Below are 18,804 nucleotides of genomic sequence, written 5' to 3' on the forward strand. Positions count from 1 at the left end.
TTGCTCTGCAGCTCATTCATCATTTCTTCAAACTAATGCTCTTCCCTGCCAATTTCAGTGCAATGCAGCATCTCCTGAGTCCTGCCGGGTTGTTTCGGGGGGGAGGGACTGCGTGATAAGGAGCTGTCAGTCCCGTGGCAGCGCGCAGACACGAACCCAGAGGTGTCAGCCGCGTGCTGGCTGTGGGGACATGGAGCTGACCTTGCCTGAGAGGACAAGGGTTCAACTCGGCTGACTCCCGATTTGTAACGCCAGGTGCCTGAAGATCCACAGATGCAGAACCCGACGTCTTTTAAGGTTACCGTTGCGCAAATGGTATATCCTCTGCATATCCTTTGTATACCCTCGCCTTTAAAAATAAATAAATAGATAGATAAATAAATAAATAAATAGACTTTTTCATTAAAAAGTAGCGGTAAAACAAATTCTGTGATCAAAGCTACCATAATAAGCCAGCATGTGTGGCGTGATTTTTAAAGGAGTCAAATATTTTATTTGTATTGAATTCGTACATAGAGCTGATATCTTTGGAAGTGTTTCAGAATGTCAGAGGCTGCTTGGTGAAAAAGCCCGAATCCTGCATGCCACTGAAATCTCTCTGCGGTGTTAGGACATGCCTAAGCCCCATGAAATACCACATTTATTAATTACATTCATCATGTGGCGCTATACAGAGCATAGGAAATTAGATGATCAGCTTGAGAAAGAAGTTGGCTTGGGGACTCCTCAGTGTTTGAAGGGGAAAATGTGAAGGAAATTGAGTTTAATACAACAACGCCTTGCTAAAACAGTACGCAAAGGTCGCGGTGCCACAGTAGGAGGCTAAAGGAAGCCCGTGACACACTGCTCGTAAATAGCGGGCACACATCACTGTCTCCCAGAAACTTTTACTCAGTGCTCGACCAGAAATCGGCCCCACAGCATGAGCTTTCTGTGCCAGGGCAGCGCCGTACAAGTCTGCTCGAGGTGACTTCAGCTGATACGGGGTCACAGTGGAAAACAAAAAAAAATGTGTTCAGGTCTAGTGATGCAAGAACCCTATTATCAATTTTGCTTCAGGAGGATTTCGCCCACCAAATATTTTGCTAGACGTCTGGTCTAGCCTGCGAGCTGTAAAGCTGCTGGAAATCAGACTTTGGTCTCATGCGCGAGCTGTGTGTGGGACCAAAGCGGCGCTGCTCCATCAGTCCTGAGTCGCTTCACCACTTAGCGGGCCGATGGGGCATTTAATAGACCGGCTCTTCTATTTCGTGGGGCCTTTGATAAACACGCGGGTACCTTACCTTGCCTTTCATCGCCTCTCTGAACGTGCTGTACAACCGGCAGGCCGCCAGCCGTGGGATCTGAGATGCTTTACGAAACGCTTTTATGAAACACTTCCCACCGCGGATCTTTCTAGTGGGGGCCTTCAGCGGGGAGCACGAGGAGCTAGCTCGGCCCAGCTGTACCTATCTGGGGCCCATGAGGCAGGGGATAAAGGACACCAGGACGACAGAAACCCAGGGCCCTGCTTCTCCTGTGGGAGCTGCTCTGCCAGAAGGAAGCAGCACAAGGCCGCTGAGCCTGCCGGGCCCTTGTTAGGGCCGCCCCTGCCCGCCCTACGCACCCTGCGTGAGGTCACTCAGAAAAAACCCACAGGTGGAATTTCAAACCTATCCTCAGCTCGGGAACCTGTGCATACATAGCTCGTTGGTTATAATGCTTATTATTTGATCGTAGCTAATGATATGAGAGAGAGGGAGAGGGAGGGACGGAGGGAGGGAGGGAAGAGGGAGGGAATTAAACTTTAATTTTCCAAAGTCTTCTATTACACAATGAATACTGATTTTCTTCACGCAAAATGCTTGCTCACTAGCCTTTCAATACCTAGATTCTATCTTCAGGCCCTCGGTATATTTAATTGTTCGGTGTATTCTTATGACTTTTAAACCCATCTGTATGAGTTGTTGTTGTTGCTGTTGGTACAGATCTACAAGTCCGGTTCAATCGCCATTGCCCACATTCCCCTAGCTTTGATGCCGTGGGACTCCCCTGTGCACTTCTTTCAGTATTAGCTTAAATGAAGTTATTTCCAAAGTGCTTTTGTGGGGCTTGGACCACTAATATTTTTGTGGCCTGTGCAGATAGAAGGTACAAAACATTTTTTTTTATTATTTTTGGGGTCAAATATGAGCATTGTATGAGTCACATTGCAAGGCTCTGCACAGGCTGCGTGCCCCAGGTGTCCCCAGCAGCTGGCTGTCCGTGCCTCACTGCCGATGCCGCTCCTACAGGCGACACGAGGGGAATGAGGCTCCTAACTTTCCTCTTCTCTCCGGAGCATTTTAATTCAAAACCCTTTTAATTTGATATAGATGCGATTTTTTCCTGTTTACACGTGGGACTTTCCTGTGATTCCTTTTAGCATCTATATTCGGCTGTGAGTAAAGTCAATTTATGCCTGTGCCTGAAAATATTTTACAACTCCGTATTCAGAACGGTTAGAGAGAATGGGTACTCAGTGGGGCGTTTCCAGAAGTGTGACTGGTGCGACTAGCGTAATCCTGACAATGCAACGGTTGACAGCAATGGCTATTTCCAGGGCTGAGTTTTGCATCACAGCAGTACCAAGTGGCCAGTCGCCACATCTCCAGCTGGAAGCCGGAGGTGCAGGAGGAGAGGGGGGGTGCGAGCAGCTCATGCACCCTTGCCCAGAAGAGTTTTGGTGGCCTGGGGTTGGTGCCACGAGGGCCTCGGTCCCGTTGCCATGCCCCACTCTTCCAGCGCAGAGGTGCAGGTAATACAAAGTGGGAACGGGCATCGATATGTTCTCTGAAATTAATTGTAAAACTTTTCTTTGATCTGGATCAAGGGAGATGACTAAATGGAGTGGTGGGAAAGGCTGCCTTTTCCTGCACAGGAATCAAGCGTTCACGTTTCCCATAAAGGTAACGGTGTCGTGCCAAAGACAAAACTGCTGGCAAACCACAGAGCCTTGAGAAGGCTTACGAACAGCAGGACTGCACACCAATTCATGCCGTTTGCGTTTGTATTTGTAATGTTCTCTAGTTTTGCTACAACCTACACTTGTTAAGGAAGAAAACTCGTTGTATGACGAATGCCAGGGCTCGGGGCATTTCCCCCCGAGATTTCAGTACAGGCGACCAACTGCCTGGTGCTCTGGGAACGCCTCACAGTGAACCCACGAGCTGGGCTCTGCCAGCGCAGCGATGAGCATTGCAAGTACAAGGCCACCAAGAGGATTTAGGTCTGGTCACCCCGAACCTGTGGCGAAGAGCGCGGACCAGAGGGCTTCCTGGACCCTTCTCTTCCTGTGGGACTTGGGCTCCTGTTGGAGGTCTGTTGGCCAGACACGGGCCGCTGGCAGCGCTGCACCCCGACGCCTCGGCCGGCCGCGACTGCTGGATCATTGGCCAGCAAGCGGGCAGCGCCGGATGCGCGCCGCGCCGCCGTAATGACCCCGGCTTTTGCAACTCCAACTGAAGTCCAATTAGAGTTAAAAAGTTACTTTAACTAACCTGCAAGTAAGTACATTCCTGCAGTAGTTATGCCTTCCAAAGTCACGACCTGAAGCAAACCTCAGGTTTCATTAGTAGCAATCCATGTAATTGGGAAGACACCGGCTGCCTCCTCTTCGGGCTGGCAAGACGGCTGCGGCGACTTGGGTGAGCCGGCCCCAGGACTGTTTTTTTGGGGCTCCTGCCTCAGCCCCAAAACCTTAAGGGTGCTGCTGTTGGCAGGGGGTCCCAGGGAACCCCTCTCGCCACCCCACCCCAAGGAGCTGGGTGCCTGGACACCCACCCACGGGGCAGACAGCGCTTCGTCTGAGCACAATTAAAAACAATTCAACGCGGAATAATTTAAAAAAACAAACAAACAAACAAACCTTTTTATTTAGACAAACACAAGAAGAGATGGATAGGATTTACGAGCTAAGATTTTTGGTTGGAGAGCCAATGTGTACTTTAAAGCATGGTGAGACCGAGGGCATACACTCCAGAGCGGCGTGTTGCGATAATTTGCGAAACCGCGCGAGACGGATTTTTTTTAAACCCAATTACTTCCCGGCCGCTCGGGGAGGGATCAGCCCCCAGTCAGAATTCCTTTTCATTCCGCTGCTTGTAATGATGAGGATGAAATATGATTTTCCTTTCTGAGAAATGCTCCAAAAAGGAAAAAAGAAAAAGCATGTGTTTCTCTGTTATGGAAGATAGGTCTCTGCATGCGGGAGATTCTGCGTTTTACTTATTTTCTACCACAAATGCCCCGTTTTTAAAGAAATGAATAATGTAATCATTTTCTCTGATTTATGTTTTCGTTTCTGCCTCATTTGGCGCTAACGCTGCTCTTACAGGAACACCCGTTCTCTGTGAGAGGAGCGATCTTTAGACGTCTCCTCTAAACCCTTTGAAGTCAACGGGAATGGACTGAAAAGAAAGGCAGAGGGGCGACGCGTATTAGCAGCAATCCAATACCTTCCCACTGACCGAGCAGACTTTGCGCTCCTCGCCCGCTGGCACGGCGCTGCGGTTCCCTGCCCCTCCGGCCAAAAGGAAACCCCCTCCTCAGCAGGGTACCGAGCGCACGCCTTGCAGTTTTCAGGTCCGACGGGAGAAGTGTTGTAAAAACGTGGGGCACACGGTGCTCCGTCGGGTCCGGGGGCAACAGCAGAGGCTTGGGGCCGTCTTGGCTCGCTCGCTCGCATCCCCGGGAGCCGGATGGGAGGCAGCGGGGTCCCGGCGGTGGTGGCGAGCGTCGCAGCTCCTGGGCGCTCCAGCTCCGAGGCATGTGCCGGCAAGCCAGGCGGCGACGAGGAACGGTTTAAAAAGAAACTTTGAGAAGGCTCTGGAGGGAACCGGCACGTGGCGAGAGGCTCGCCAGCTCCGTCCCAACGCCTCCGAGTGCATCGGGAACGCGCCCAGGAGCCCGGCGGCGGTGGCACCCCCGAGGTGCGGGCCGTAGGAGACCTCAGAGGTGCGGGCCGTAGAAGGGCCCGAGGTACGCGGGCCCCAGGAAGGGGGCGAAGGGGCCGGCGGCCAGCGGGAAGGGCGAGGCGGCCGGGAAGAGGAGCTCGGCGGCGGCGAAGGGGGGCAGAGTCCGGCCGGGGGGCGCGGCGGGGCGCGCCGGGGGGCTCGGGGGGCCGCGGGCGGCGGTGCTGGGGGGCGCTGGGGCGGCCGAGCCGTCGGGGGCCGGGTGCTGCTTCTTCCACTTGGTGCGGCGGTTCTGGAACCAGATCTTCACCTGCGTCTCGGTGAGGCTGAGCGACAGAGCCAGGTTGAGGCGCTCGCACACCGACAGGTACCGGGTGGCCCGGAATTTGTTCTCCAGGGCCACCAGCTGCTCGTAGGTGAAAGCCGTCCGGGCTCGCCGGGGTTTGGCGCAGCTCGGTTCGGCTCGGCGCCGCCGCCCGCCCCGCGGCGAGCCCGGTTCCTCCGGGGCTGCGGGACCGGGAGCGGGGCCGGGGGTCGTGCAGGCAGCTCCCGGGCCCTCCTCGGCCGCTGCCTCGGCTCCGCTCTCCGCATCTGCGGGGAGACGGCGGAGCTCGTCAGGGGGAAGGAGCGCCGGGGGTGGGCAGCCTCCCCTGCGCCCCCCCGACGGCACCCGGCGGGGACGGGCGCTGCCGGGGGGACCGGGGAGGTAGGGGGGGGGGATTATAGAGCCCGCCCGGCGCCGACTCGGTTGCTGGGGGGGTCATGGGGAGAGGTGTGGGTATGGATTGCTTACCAATTAAAAGAGAAGTTATTAAAGCCCCCTTCTGAAGCGAAATAAATCCCCTCCCCGCTCTCCTCCTCCTCCCCCCCCCCCCCCCCCCCAATCTCCGTGCTAATGGAGTTTCAGATTTGCGAGGGCCGGATCGATAGATGTCATCTATTAAAGGTAAGTTTTAATCGAACAATATTAGGATCAGGCCGGGGGAAGGAGGTTTGAAGTGGGCACCTGCAAGCTGCGGGCGGGAGATAGGCGGGAGTCGGTAATAGGATATCGATCAATGGGAGCTGAGGCATCCTCTGCCGGGGACGGGCTGAGAAATCCCCGGGGGCCGGCAGGGACAGCGGGGGGGATCGGGACGGGGACCGGGATCGGGACGGAGCTCGGGACCCCCCTCCCGGCCCCGGTAAGGGCTCGGGGGGGCTGCGCTGCCCGGAACCGGGGGGGGCTCCGCCTGCGGCCGCGGCCGGTTGGGGGGGGGGGGGCGCGATTGGGGACGCCCCGGGACGCCCCCTCCTCGCTCGGGGTGCAGCGGGGGGGGCCCGGCTGGAACCGGCGGGGCCGGAGCTTGCTCCTTCCCAGCGCCGGGACCCCGAGGCGGCGGCGGGCGGCCCCCCCCCCTCACCCCCCCAAGACCCCCGCCGCCCTCCCCACCCACCCGGCGGCGGGGACCGGGCTCGGGGGATGCTCGGCCCGGCCCCGCCACCTGCTCGCCCCGCCGGCTCCTCCGGGAGAAACTCGAGCGCTTTCCTACCGTCCGCCTCGAGCTTATCCCAGCCGCTCCCGTGGCGAGCGGCGCCCGTTCCCACTCCAACTCTCGCCAAACTTTTCTCCCGCTCGCCCCCGCTCCCCGCGGCCGCCTGGTTTCGCCGGGTGAATTTCTGGGGATCCAGGATGTCTAGGATGGAGAAGGAGATCCTATGCGGGACGGGGGGCTCCTTGGCCCCGCCGTCCGGGCATTCCGGCATCCCCCGCTCCGCTCCGCCGGGGACCCGCGGGTGGCAGCGCTGCCGCGGAGCCGCCGCCGCCGCCTCCTCCTCCTCCTCCTCCTCCTCCTCCTCCTCCTCCTCCCGGAGCCGCCGGCGGGGCGCTGGAGGCTCGGAGCGAGAGCGGCGGGGAGGAGAAGCCGGGCGGAGGGGCCGGCGGCGGGGTGGGGGCAGAGGAGGGGGCAGCGCAGCCATTGGCACGCCGCCCCGCGCCCCCTCCCCGCCGCCGGCCGAGCGGAGCCCCGCGGGGGCGCAGCCAGCGCCGCCCTCCCCCGCCGAGGGGCTCCGAGGGGAGCGGGGGGAGCCCCGCGCCTGGGGGCAGCCCCCCGCGAGAGCCCGCGGGGGTCGCGGGAGGGATGGGGGTAGGGGAGAGCCCCCCCCCCCCCCGCCGGATGGCTCGGGTTGAGGGCGCGAAGGTGCCGTCTGGCCCCCGAGCATCTTCCTTCGCTTTCTCGGGGTCAGCTCGGGGCTGCCTGGGTCAGGCTCTCGGCCCTAAGCCCTGCAGTTCAGCCCTGGCGTGGGCAGGGAGACTGAGGCGTGCCTGCGCTGGGAGCGCGCCCTATTGCCTTTAATCCGTTTTGTGGTATAGGACCGGCAGCAGCAGGTCAGGTCTCTCCACCCTGCTCCAGTCCCTGGACCTCGACCACTTCTGGTCACCCACATTTGTTAGAAACTTGCTGGCAATGTACCTCTGTACTTCTGTAGCTTTCAAGGGGGATGCTGCTCCCTCTCCTTAGCATTTCTGCTTTCTGTTGGCACTGTGAATCAGGGTGAGGTGTGGACAAGGGCATTGTTCAGCTGGGAGAGGCATGGGAAGGTGGCGTTCCTTCCGTCTGTCTGTCTGTCTGTGGGAATGTGCTGCTTCTCCCGCTTTGACTTGAGGAGGAGATGAAGGCTGTGGCCCTTTTCATATTTGCAGGTGTCTCAGTTTCAGCTCCCTGAAATGAATGTGTCCGCCAGTCTTCAAAGGGGCGCTGTCAGTTCCTTTCGAGGTAAAAATAAGGCTTAGCTCAATGGGAACAGGTGCCGCAGAACGGGAGTAAGGAGAGCAAACTGGGCTTTCTATTCGTCACTGCAAAGGCATAGGAATTAGGGTAATGGGGAGCTGGAAGAGGAGATGAAGATGTGCAGGGAGATGCGATTGCAAATAGCTACTCTGGTCAATTACACGGTGGCAGCATCCAAGGACCCATTCAGCACTGGCCTCTGGCATGGGACAGCAAGCAGATTGAGAAGAGAAGGGATCTCCTGCATGGGGAGTTCAGGTGCTGAAGCTGCACACCGATAGAGCTTAGTTTGGGGGATGCATCCTGCGTGAAAATGAAGCTGGTGGGGAGCTGGAAAGCACTCTGCTGTGTGCTGGCAGCGTTGGTTGCGCATTCAGCGTTACCTGAGGTGCAGAAGGAGAGGGAAGGGGAGGGGAACAGTTACAGTTTCTGGACAGCATACCTCAAAAGGGATGCCAAATAAAGAAAAGGGGTGTGAAATCTTGATGCATATCCTGTTCATATTTTTGAAACCAGATTCTTTTCGTTTGCCACAGTGCTAGTTTCAAACTACGTGGAAAAATCATAGGTATTGTGATACGGTAAATAGGTGTGTGGCTCACTTTGTTTTAAGGATGCTAGTTAGCCTTTGAAGCACTGGAAATTTTTCTTATTTGGAAGAAAAAATATAATCTGATCTGTGTGAGACTGCAAATATTTCTGTTTGAGCTATTGCTACTGCAAGAGCTTAGAAGGTAAATTGTAGTGTTGGGATTAATTTGTGAGCTAGCAGACATCTTCTTCAAATATCATCAGGTTAACACGTGCATAGAGGCTGACCTACAAACATGCATGCCCATGGAAAGGCACACAGAAAAAGCACACGTTCATGGATTGGTTTTAGCAGTCTGTTTGAAGTTGGTCTGTTTTCCAGCTCGAGCATTAAAATTCAGGCTGAGTGCTGTCTTTAAATTGCTTTGATGCTAGGTGGGTTTCAACCCTGACCTGTCCTGACGGCAAGTGATGGCTGTAACAAGCTGCGGATCAATATTCATAGCGGGTGTCCTGGACTGATAACACTATCCAAGACAATGTTCACTATCAGCGTAGACAGCTGAGATATTGCACTATTAGTGATGTTGTTTTAAATAACCTGATCCATTTCTGGGTCTATTTAATGAATTTCACAGTTTAGATATTATCTTTAAGGAGAAGCCAAAGGCTATTCCAGACGCGGTGATGCAAATCAATGCTGCCAAGGCTCCTCTGCTTTTCTTAAAACAAAGTGGACTGTAATTCCAGCACAGCTCCTGATGTATTCCGCGCGTCACGGCACGCTATTGATAGTATTAGCAATAAGGCGGCATTCGGACTTTATCAAGGGAGAAAACAGTATTGTCTGCAAAGCTGGAACACCGCTGATAGAATCTTATCACTGATGGGAAAACAGAGGCGACCGGTTCGGTTCTGCCCACGAAATGACAATTATTGCTCTTGGTGCTCCTGTGGGGCGCGGGGCAGACGTGAGGCGGCACCACTGGGGCAGGCACAGCGCTGATCACGCTTTGGCCATGGGGACCTGGCCTTGTGGGGCTTGGTGGGCCAGCAGACCGTCTGTGGAGCAGCGGGGTGCCCTGGGGACCGGCTTTGCTTGGTGTTAGGCGTGTGGGGGCTCTGAGGCGCTCAGCCGCAGCCCTCGGGGGTCTCACCCCACGCCTCCCTGTGGAAGGGGAGCTCTGCCAGGGGAGGCTCGGGTCTTGCCGCCCCTTCCCCACAGACAGACCCGGGGCAAAGCCCAGGATGCCCCCAGGAAGGCGTGGGACGCCTCCAAAGACACCAAAACCGCAAGAAAAGCCACGAAACCGGGCTCCGACAGGGGGACTCCATTGCCCGGCGGCCCCCGGGGCGGGCTGAGGCGGGGCCAAGATGGCGGCGCCAAGATGGCGGCCCAAGATGGTGGCGCCAAGATGGCGGCCTGGGCGCGGGGGGTGCGGGGGTTGCTGCTGGATATCAGCGGGGTGCTCTACGACAGCGGCGGCGGCGGCGGCGGGGCGCCCATCGCCGGCTCGGCGGAGGCGGTGCGGAAGTAAGCGGGGCCCTGCCGGGCCGGCCGCGGGCCGTGGGGGGAGCTGCGGGACGGGGGAGGCGGGTGCTGAGCGCCGCGGGGCCCGGCGGGGCTGCGGCAGCGTGAGGCGAGCTCCGCGCCTGCCGCCGCCGGGAGGCTGCGAGAGCCGACCCTAAAGCACCACTGCACGGCCCGGGGCCGGCAAGGTGTTTTTTTAACGCTAAACAGTGTTTAAATGTTGGCAGTGCGATTGGCAAGAGCTTCTAAGGCTCGTGTGCTCTGAGACCGCCTTGCACCAGCACACCTGGGATGAGTGCTTGATCCAGCAGGAAAAGGAACAGCGAGAAATGTTGAAATCACTAAAAACACTCACATGAATCTAGTTGAGCATGTACCTAAATGCTGGAACTGAGATGGACAAGTCAGAACTGGCAAAGAACCAAATGCACTGATAATACGAGAAGTCTTTGCGGCTTTTGCATTTTTATTAGACCCCTGTTCACATTCCTTGAAATACATGCAGCAGGCACATGCAGTACAAATGGAAAAATCTTCCATTTTCTTTTGCACGGTCAGATTTTGCAGCACTGCCAGAAAGCAGCGTTTTGAGGCAAGTTTAAGGTTTGTTGAGGCTCCGCAGCCCCGCTGTGGCGCTCCGCTGGCACCAGCAGCCTCGGAGGGAGCAGCGGCGTCGGGAAGGCTCTCGGGCGAGCAGTGAAGTTGGTGATACTAGGAAGGGGAAAAAGTTGCTTTTATGAAGACCTAGTATTAGAATGCTGTGCTTTGTGGGTTTTCCATGAGTTGCTTCTGTCTCCATTCCTCTGTGTTCTCTGTACACAACATCACAGCGTGGTTTCTGTCCTCGTGTTTTTCTGTCGCTGTGCTACAGGTGCTGGATTCAGAATAGACCCTAGAAGAAAAAGGTGGTAGTAAAATAAAACCTTTTGTATGCCCTGAAGCATAGGGCAGCCTGTTTGCTGACTGTAAAGAGGTAGGTGCTTCTGGATGCGACCTCTGCCAGGGTTAAACTTTAACCTGGTTTCCCTTCCCATCTCGCTCAAATACTGCCAATGACATTATTTCCACGGGGGGGATGTGCCAGCAGCCTGCCCGTGAAGGAGCTCCTGCTCTCCCCGTGCAGCATCCTGTCACCTCCCTGTGACAGCACTCTGTCACGTCTCGTTGAGTGGCACTTTCTGATTATTTTGCGGGGCTCCTGGGTGCTGCGGTGGTTCCCCTCCGCAGGAGGAAGAAGGGGGTCCCAAAGCTTGCTGTAGCACAACAAACGGGCCGTGCACAGGCAGCAAGCTGCCGTGGGCTCGAGTCACCCATGCAGGAGGCTGTGGCTGGTCCCAGCGTGGTCGAAGCTGCGTGTTCAGCAACACCTGCTCGGGCAGAGGACAGGCACACGTACCCGCAACCCTTCAGTAAGGGCGCCAGAGCCACAGATTAATTTTGCTTTATTTTCTCCATCATCTGCAGCATCCTTTGTCTTGCGGAGAAGCTGCTTGGCTCCTTCTGCCAGAAACTTTCTGCGTGCCTGTGACAAAATGATTTTGTTGCCGTGTGGCTCATTGCCCCCTTGGTGAAATGGGGGTTTTATATTTTTGTTTCTTTGTAAGCGCTTCGGGGGCCTCTCTCTTGGGCTGAGTTTGTGCAGTGCTCAGCACAGGGCAACCCTGATTGTAGCTGAGGCATTCAGGCATGGCCATGATAAACATAAATAACAACAGCCATATAATTACTGTCTGTGAGCAGATCATTTCTTTATAAACCAGGACGTACTTAATAATATCTGTATCACGGATCCCCAGATGTTTTTGACATATTGTTTGTTTCTCCTGGGTTTTTAAACTTTATTTTCGGTCAGGTTGCAGGCTGTTATTTACTAACTGTCACTGCATTTGCTGAAACTTCCCATATGGAGGCAACATAAACTGCAATTTAACTCAGGGCAATGCCAGAAATGCGCTGTTGAAACAACAGGAAAGCTCTGGCCTTGGGCTAAATGCAAGATATTAATGGCTTTCTCGTGGAATACTGGAAACGTCTAGCCCTTATTGCTTTTAGGGGGTTCTGCATCTCAGCAGCTAATGCGACCTGTCTGCTTGCCTGATGCGGCCGGGGCTTGAGGGCACCTTCAAGGAGGGCTGGGAGATGCTGGGAGAGGAGGAGATGCTGAGAGAGGAGAGCTGCGTTCGTTTGGGCAGGGTTTGGTGAGCGGGGATGGGGACAGCACGGTGCCCTCTTGTGCAGCCCTGTGCCACCATCCTGCCTGGCAATGCAGCTCCAAGCACAGGGCTTATTTCTTAGGGAGCGTGCTGGGAACAGGGTGGTTAAGCATGTAGGGGCTCCTAGAAGGTTTGAGTCAATGAGAGGTCCTATCTCTGGGACAACACGAGTGAGTACTGAAAAGCACCAGGAAGGAGGAAAAAAAGCGTATTTTGTTCAGGTCATTCGATGTAAGTGGTTAAGAATAATCATTTTCCTTGGGTAAAGTCAAGCAGCCTTATTTATCTGCCTATTAGGTTGCTAATTGTTCTAGCTCGCACCATTTAAAATCTTTATTTGCTCATTATCCCATTACCAGTTGATCATTTATATGCATGTCTGCGTAAGAGTACAGCTCGGTGGTTTTGTGCAAATGGATCAAACCTAAAAGTGGCTCTCTTTTAATTAATGCATTTTTGTATCAATTAGAAAGTCATAAATGCAGATCGCTAGGAAGTTTATAACTAATTCAGATTGATGTGATCTTTTGTGAAGAGATACATCTAAAATTTCTTAGTGCATATCTATTCTAAATGTCTGGTATAACTCTTAAATACCATTTTGATAATTCACACTATGGATATGGACTCTCATAAAGAGACGGCTGACCTGTTGCCTTCAGATTGTCTTCCTGCATCATCTCCCACACCATTACAGCAATTAACTTCATGTAACAATGTATACTATGCACCAATAAAAAACATAAGTAAATATTTTCATTTGCTGTTGGCTTCATAGGACTGAAGTCATTTCAGCTCTTCTAAAACTATATTTGCTGCATTATTTTTCTTGTTTTCTGCCAAATTCTGCTATGCAGTGATTTCAGTTAGCATTTGAGAAAGTAGCAGTGTAATTTTTGCCAGCAGAATTTGGTCTGCTTTATATTTAGGATGGCTGCAGGCGGTCGCTTCTCTCGTTTATTTTTGTTTTTAGCTAGCAGTACAGTCAGATGGAGTGGAACAACCATGAAAGAAGCTGATGGACTCTGAAACGCCCTGATCAAGATGTCATTCAGTAATACTGTCTGTACCTTAGAGATCCCCTGAAGGAATAGGTCAGTAGTCACTATCCAAGTTGGTATTACTTGCGATGAAAACCAGGAGTGCTTCGTTTCCCACTAATGTACCTTCATCTCTGGTAATTTTTACCCACGAAATACTTTAGGATTCAACATACACTGGAAGGAAGTTGGTGAATCAGAGGCCAAAAGGGTGAGCCATAGAAGGATTTGTTGTACAAAGCAGACGTCCTTCTGCTCTTAAGTAGCACTACAGTGGATCCGGATCCTCCAGAATACTTGGCCATACCATGGCAGATAGGCACCCACATTAGCACCAGAGTTTTAACCCAGAATCCAGGGTATCAAAAATGCCATTAAACTCACTAGGGACTGCTGCTTTTAATTTTGAGTGGGGAAAATGGAGTTGTAGGGGACTAGAAAATTCAAAAATTGCGTGATAAGATAAATTGGCCCTTTAAAACTTACAACCCACAGCATTTCTTGATTGTTTAGCTTGCTGTGGCATACATTAGTTGTTGTTATTTATTTATTTTTTTAAAATCCTCGTAAGAGTTGAATGAAGCATGTCTCTTCCGAGCGCGTGCGGATGGCTGGCAGACACGGCGGTGGTGTTTGTAGCAGATGAGAGAGCCCATCGGTGACTTAAAGACTTCTGTTGGAGCCAGCCTTAACAGCGCCTCTGCGCCGTGCTCTTGTTGTCTTAATTGATTTACACAGCCTTGACATGAGGTGAGCCATTCGCTTTTTATCTCCCAAATAGTGGGGAGCTGGTCTCTTACAAGACAGAAGGTGGTTAAACATCCATAAAAGATGCCCAGCCTGAGCTCTGTTATTTGCATTTACAGCTGTGTGCTGATAGCGTGCCCATTAGCATATCCATATGAAAAGCGCGCAGTGGTTGGACATTTACAACATCCTGTTGTTCGGCCAGGATTGTGCATCTGCGAGCACAGCCTTCCACCGGCTCTTGAAAAGAGCAGCGGAAATCTGGGGCGCAGGGAGGCTGTGGAGCAGCTGGACAGCCGTGTTAAAACGAGGTACCTGGAGAGGCGAACAAGGCGAAGATTGTGAGGAGAACAAGCGGAACAGGGACTGTAAAGCAATTCAGCGTGCGGGGGTTCGGGTGGGACAGTTGTGGGTTTACAAAGAGCCATCTGAAGGATGTGTGGGACCAGGAGTCAGAAATCTTTGTTGCAACAGAAGGTAACCCAAGCATGGCTTAGCGTGCTGCGGACGTGCAAAGTTTCCACGTTTGCTACACGCAGCAGCAAAGGAGTCCTAGAAAGAGGCTTTCACATAAACTGTACAAACTCTGGGGTAAATATCCACTCGCTTGTCCTTACGCTTAATTCTGTTAGCAGATTTTATCCACGGATCCCAAAGGAGGCTGAGTGTTATCACCCGCCCTTTCTAGATGAAGCCGCAGAGACACAAAAGGATGAAAAAGTTCTGTGTAGCCGTGCAGCTGTTCACTGGCAGAGCCAGAAGCAGAGCCAGGAATGGATCCCCAGTGGCTGTAAAGTTGTTCGTAGCTCCACAGCAGTCTGTGGCCCCAGGTTTCTTAGTGCAGTGGACTTTCCAAACCTGTGTTTTCTTCCCTAATCAGCAGTGTTCATTATTATTTTAAAAATATCTGTCCCCGAAGATGTAGATACTCCAAGCAAGTGCTGCCTGTGGAAATTGCATGAATAAGTGCTTGCACTTTTGGAGTTTAAACATCATTAACCTCTGGGGTCTTCAGCTATTTACTGTCCATCAGCACAATTATGTGGCATACAAATATTTACCAATAAAGAATAATAGAAGATGTTACTGTGATACCCACTGAGTAACGGCACTTGTTCTTCTACCACCTCATATAAATACCAATTAATCCTGGAGTGGATAAGCAGCCCTTTGCCTCACTCTGTGCTTTAGAACTTGAGACTTGTCTCAGTTTACCACTGCCGTATTGTTTGATTTATTTATTTTTTCCCTGTCTTTCATGTTTGGCGAACTCAGTCTGTAGTCTTAAGAATCCAGCCCAATTCTTTGCACATCCTCACCAATGTCACCCTTAGTTAGGCCTAAAGGTCTTCATTAAAATTGCATGCTGTCTTTGCAGGTGATGAGCTGGAAGGAGTAGTTCTTTGCTCTGCTGCTGCTTCCAAGTGCAGCGGAAGGTGCAAAAGTCAGCCGAGAGATTCTGCGGGTATCTAACGAAGATCAGCTGTGTTTTCCTTGCCTTGGGGCAGCTTATACCTGCGTGTGTTTGTATCATTAACAGCGGATCACTTCCAGATTAAAATCACACTAAATTTGCTGGAATGCAGTTTGCTCTTTGAGCTATTGCCATGAAATAGTATGGCACTTTCTAAAGTAGTGTGCAAAGCACGTGAGAGTGAATTCTTTCTTGATAAAATAAAATAAGCTAAATGAAACCTTTTGACAATTTCTTTTTTTTTTTTCTAGACATAGAATCAGTTATTTACAGATGATATTTGTATACAGAGTAAAAGTATGATGAAGACAGCTTGGTTTTGACTGAGCTTTTATTGAAATAATTAGTGGCTTCAGAGGCAAAATAACTGCTTTTGGCAAAGAATTAAAGCTATTGGAGAATGATTAATGTCCACAAAAATGTTTTGCTTAGTGCAAATAAATGTATTCCAGCCCTGTTCATGCTATCTGAACCCCCAAAAGCTCTGATTTTTCTTCACAACTCCAAAGTGGAGAATTACCAAGTATTTGAAGTCCACAGTTTATTTTTGTTACAGGATTGTGTAGGTGCGGTGCAATAGCCAGCCAGCCACTGTAACATGATGTGGAAGCCCTCATTCAGTTCCTGCAGTATGGTTGAAATCTGGGTCTGCTGGTTGGAATACTTTAAGCTACCTTGGGAATCTATGGCAGTTAAATGCATCTTGTATGCATTTGCTTACATTTTTCTCTGTGCTTCCTTCCTATAGATTCCCTTCAGATTATTTCTTAATTCTAATTTCACTTATTTCTAGATTTCACTGTTGTGGCATGTTGTTGTCTACACATCAGTGCCCTTCTGTTCGGGCAGGTGGAATATGATTTATAGTATCAAGTAACTCATTCACTAATTCTGGTATCCAGCTGTAGTTCTATGCATCAAAAAGGCAGCCTTTGTGGAGAGTTTTGGACAAGATGGACTTTGTGTCTGCTGTGATATGGGAGTTTCTGTATCTCTTTCTACTTTTACAAAATCAGTATTACTTAAATAAATAAAGGCGTTGGTAGTCTGTTCAATTTTATGTCGAATAGCAATTCAATGGTTTAATTTTTTTCTATCAAGCAGTGTCTCCAACTGGAGCTTCCAGAGACTTTAGTTTTTAAATGGTGCCCTTAAGTAACGTTTGCCTCTCTTTTGGCTTCTTCTGATGCACCTATTAATCTGCCTTCATTCCCGTTCAAAGGTAATGCCCTTCTGTTTCTTAATCCCTTTTTAATCCCTCCTTTGGGTTCCCTCCAAATTATCTACTTTACATAGAGAGGTGAGCCACATGGATCTGGGGAGGAAATTGTGCTCATAAGATGGCAGACGTAGAGATGTGTTTCAGACACAGAAATGCAAGGGGAGCTGGGCCAAAGAATGCAATGCATAACGATTTGTAGGGCCAGCATCGCTATGTGGAGCAGAAAGGCGGACCACCAGAGATCAGGAGTTTTAGTGAGCCTGGCTATACCAGGTACCAATGGTGTTCTTTCTAAATGAGTCTTTACATATGATTCAATGATTAAAATCTAATGAAATGCTGCCAGTAAGAATGGTCAACTGCCAGCACTCAAGGAAATCATTCTGTTTTAGCTGCTTAAAAACGAGCATGGGGGGATTTTTTATAGACTGGTGTCAGTGGCTCTGGAATCAGTGGTATGGATGGGCTATAAAGTATGATTCGGGTTCCTGAGAGCATTCCTGGACAGCCATGGCATTTGAGTAGTAGACACTGGTGTGTGTCAATAGCAGAGGCAAACTGAGTATTTCCTTGTAGCGCTGTCTAAGAACTTAGATCAAGGCAACGCTCAGGTAACCCAGATTTTCCTCAGCACTCTGCTTTGCCTTTTTTTTTTTTTTTTTTGCTTTGGAAAACTCAATTCATTACTTCATTATGTTTTTTAGAAAGGGGAGATTGCTTTAAAAATGATATTGTTCAGGAGGTTTCCCAACTTTGCAACTAAACCAGAAAGTTCCCTGGACAGGAGATGTTGTACCTGCAGCACCAGTACCCTGGCCCGTGCGGAGGGCATTCCTGCATGAGTTCTGGTTTTAGTTTGTTGCTTGATCTCAAGTAGCTGTCTGGTGCTGTTGTTTTCCCCTGTGTCTGGGATGGTGTTAGTGGTGACAGGTTCACACGGAAGAACACGGGTATTTGTGCATGCGAAGAGCCGAAGAGCACCAGCACTCAGCACGCTTGCTTTTCTCTCAAACTAAAAAACCTCTGAACAACGAAAGGCGAGATAGAAAGCCAGTTCCTGAAATCTCGCAACCTGCACTCCTCCAAACCCGTTGTGAAAGACCAAATCCAGTTGCCAGGCTCAGGCTGCTGCCTCTTGCGGGACGTGGCTTTCTGCCACCCTGCCGGTGCGCACAGGAGCCTGCTGGCTGCTGCCCGGCCCTCCTGGTGGGACGAACCCTGCCTGCGACACTCGCGGGTGCTCAGCGAGGGGAAGTCTGAAGTTTAGCCTCACGCCACATCCTTAGTTTCTTCTGCCGTTTGCAAGACAGCATGAATGTAAGGAGTGATGGCTTTCAGCCTGGATCCTAGGGCCGTTTCTCTTCCTGCTGGTGTCACAACCTCTGCGTTGTCTAAAAGAACGGCTTTTGCGTTTTATATGCCCAAAGTCTGCCCGTAAAGGTTGGCAAGGGCAGTTGGTTGTCTGCACAAGGTCAGCCAGGATGTCTAATAATTGTCCTAACACTTTACCTGTTATGGAACAATAATGAGAGTTTTTTTCATTATTTTCGGGTGAGTGAACCTGGCAGATGCTGACAGCCAGCAGATGTGTAAAGTTCGAGGTGATTTGTAAGGGACCGGCTCATCTGACGCACGGTAATTGCACTGTGGGACACTGTCACTCAGCGTCTTGTCCCGCTCCGGCAGGATGAGGTAAAGGTCAGTTCAAAGAGCTGGCGCGGCGTGAGGGACGGTGCCGGGCTGAAATTAAAAACCTCATCTCCGTATCTCCTACCTCCGTGCCCTCACGGCGTGCCTGGCGCTGAGCGGGAGCCCCCAGTTCCAGATTTAGGGATCGTGTGGGCGACCAAATGGTTGTTTCGGTACGGGGCGGGTTTAAATCCCTCCTGTGGTGAGGCTTAGGAGAACCTCTCCTGAGCCACCTGGTGGGGTTTTAGTTCTGCCTGTTTACGATTTGGGGCCTGGAAGTTCTGTGGGCTGCTTTGCTCAGCGCCCGTGTGGTGGTACAGCCTCGCCGTGCGGCCTCGTGCCTGCTCTGCCTGGGGGAGCGGCGCCATGACGGGCGTGTGGGGCCTGCCCAGCGGCGCCGGCGTGTCCACGGGCCTCAGCAGCACGGGGTGAAGCACTGCCGTGTGCGTGCTCGGCTTGCACCCTGATTAGGATTGATTTTGGGGACTTCTGGGATCTGGATCGCAGCTGTGAGGTACGGAGGCTGTTGAAGGCCGCGCTGACTGGGTTCACAGAGTGTGCCTGCCGTTCTGCGGTGGTGCTGCTGCTAACTGTAACCCTGGGGATCCGGGGAGAATCTCGCTTAGGTACTTCGTCTGCTGTTATCTCATTCCTC

General features: G+C 52.0%; 2 protein-coding genes across 9 annotated transcripts in view; one reads left to right on the forward strand and one right to left on the reverse strand.

The window, feature by feature from the left end:
• Nucleotides 1–3,856: 3,856 nt before the first annotated feature.
• NKX1-2 (NK1 homeobox 2) lies at nucleotides 3,857–6,839 on the reverse strand. The gene is made up of 2 exons (XM_083843149.1): nucleotides 6,464–6,839; nucleotides 3,857–5,522 (listed from the first exon to the last, which is right to left on the reverse strand). The coding sequence occupies exons 1-2, from the start codon at nucleotides 6,675–6,677 to the stop codon at nucleotides 4,969–4,971; spliced, it is 768 nt and encodes a 255-aa protein (XP_083699275.1). The 5' UTR covers nucleotides 6,678–6,839; the 3' UTR covers nucleotides 3,857–4,968.
• A 2,753-nt stretch (nucleotides 6,840–9,592) lies between these two features.
• LHPP (phospholysine phosphohistidine inorganic pyrophosphate phosphatase) overlaps nucleotides 9,593–18,804 on the forward strand; it is an 84,076-nt gene continuing 74,864 nt past the window's right edge. For 5 of the 8 annotated variants that reach the window (XM_083844580.1, XM_083844578.1, XM_083844584.1 and 2 more), the window contains exon 1: nucleotides 9,593–9,759. In XM_083844580.1, coding sequence (XP_083700706.1) covers nucleotides 9,608–9,759 — 152 coding nt within the window. In that variant the 5' untranslated portion in view covers nucleotides 9,593–9,607. Of the gene's footprint in view, nucleotides 9,768–10,026; nucleotides 10,738–12,950; nucleotides 13,072–15,142; nucleotides 18,664–18,804 lie in introns of those variants that run through there. The other 3 variants (XM_083844581.1, XM_083844579.1, XM_083844582.1) reach the window with 2 other exon arrangements.

Source organism: Anser anser (assembly GCF_964211835.1).
Source record: "Anser anser genome assembly, chromosome: 7".
NCBI classification, from domain to species: Eukaryota; Metazoa; Chordata; class Aves; order Anseriformes; family Anatidae; genus Anser; species Anser anser.

Coding starts and splice junctions, on each gene's coding strand:
- NKX1-2 (XM_083843149.1), bottom strand. CDS start 6,677: ATGCCGGAATGCCCGGACGGCGGGGCCAAGGAGCCCCCCGTCCCGCAT. Junction 5,523..6,463: donor GGATAAGCTCGAGGCGGACG/GTAGGAAAGCGC, acceptor GTCTCCCCGCAG/ATGCGGAGAGCGGAGCCGAG.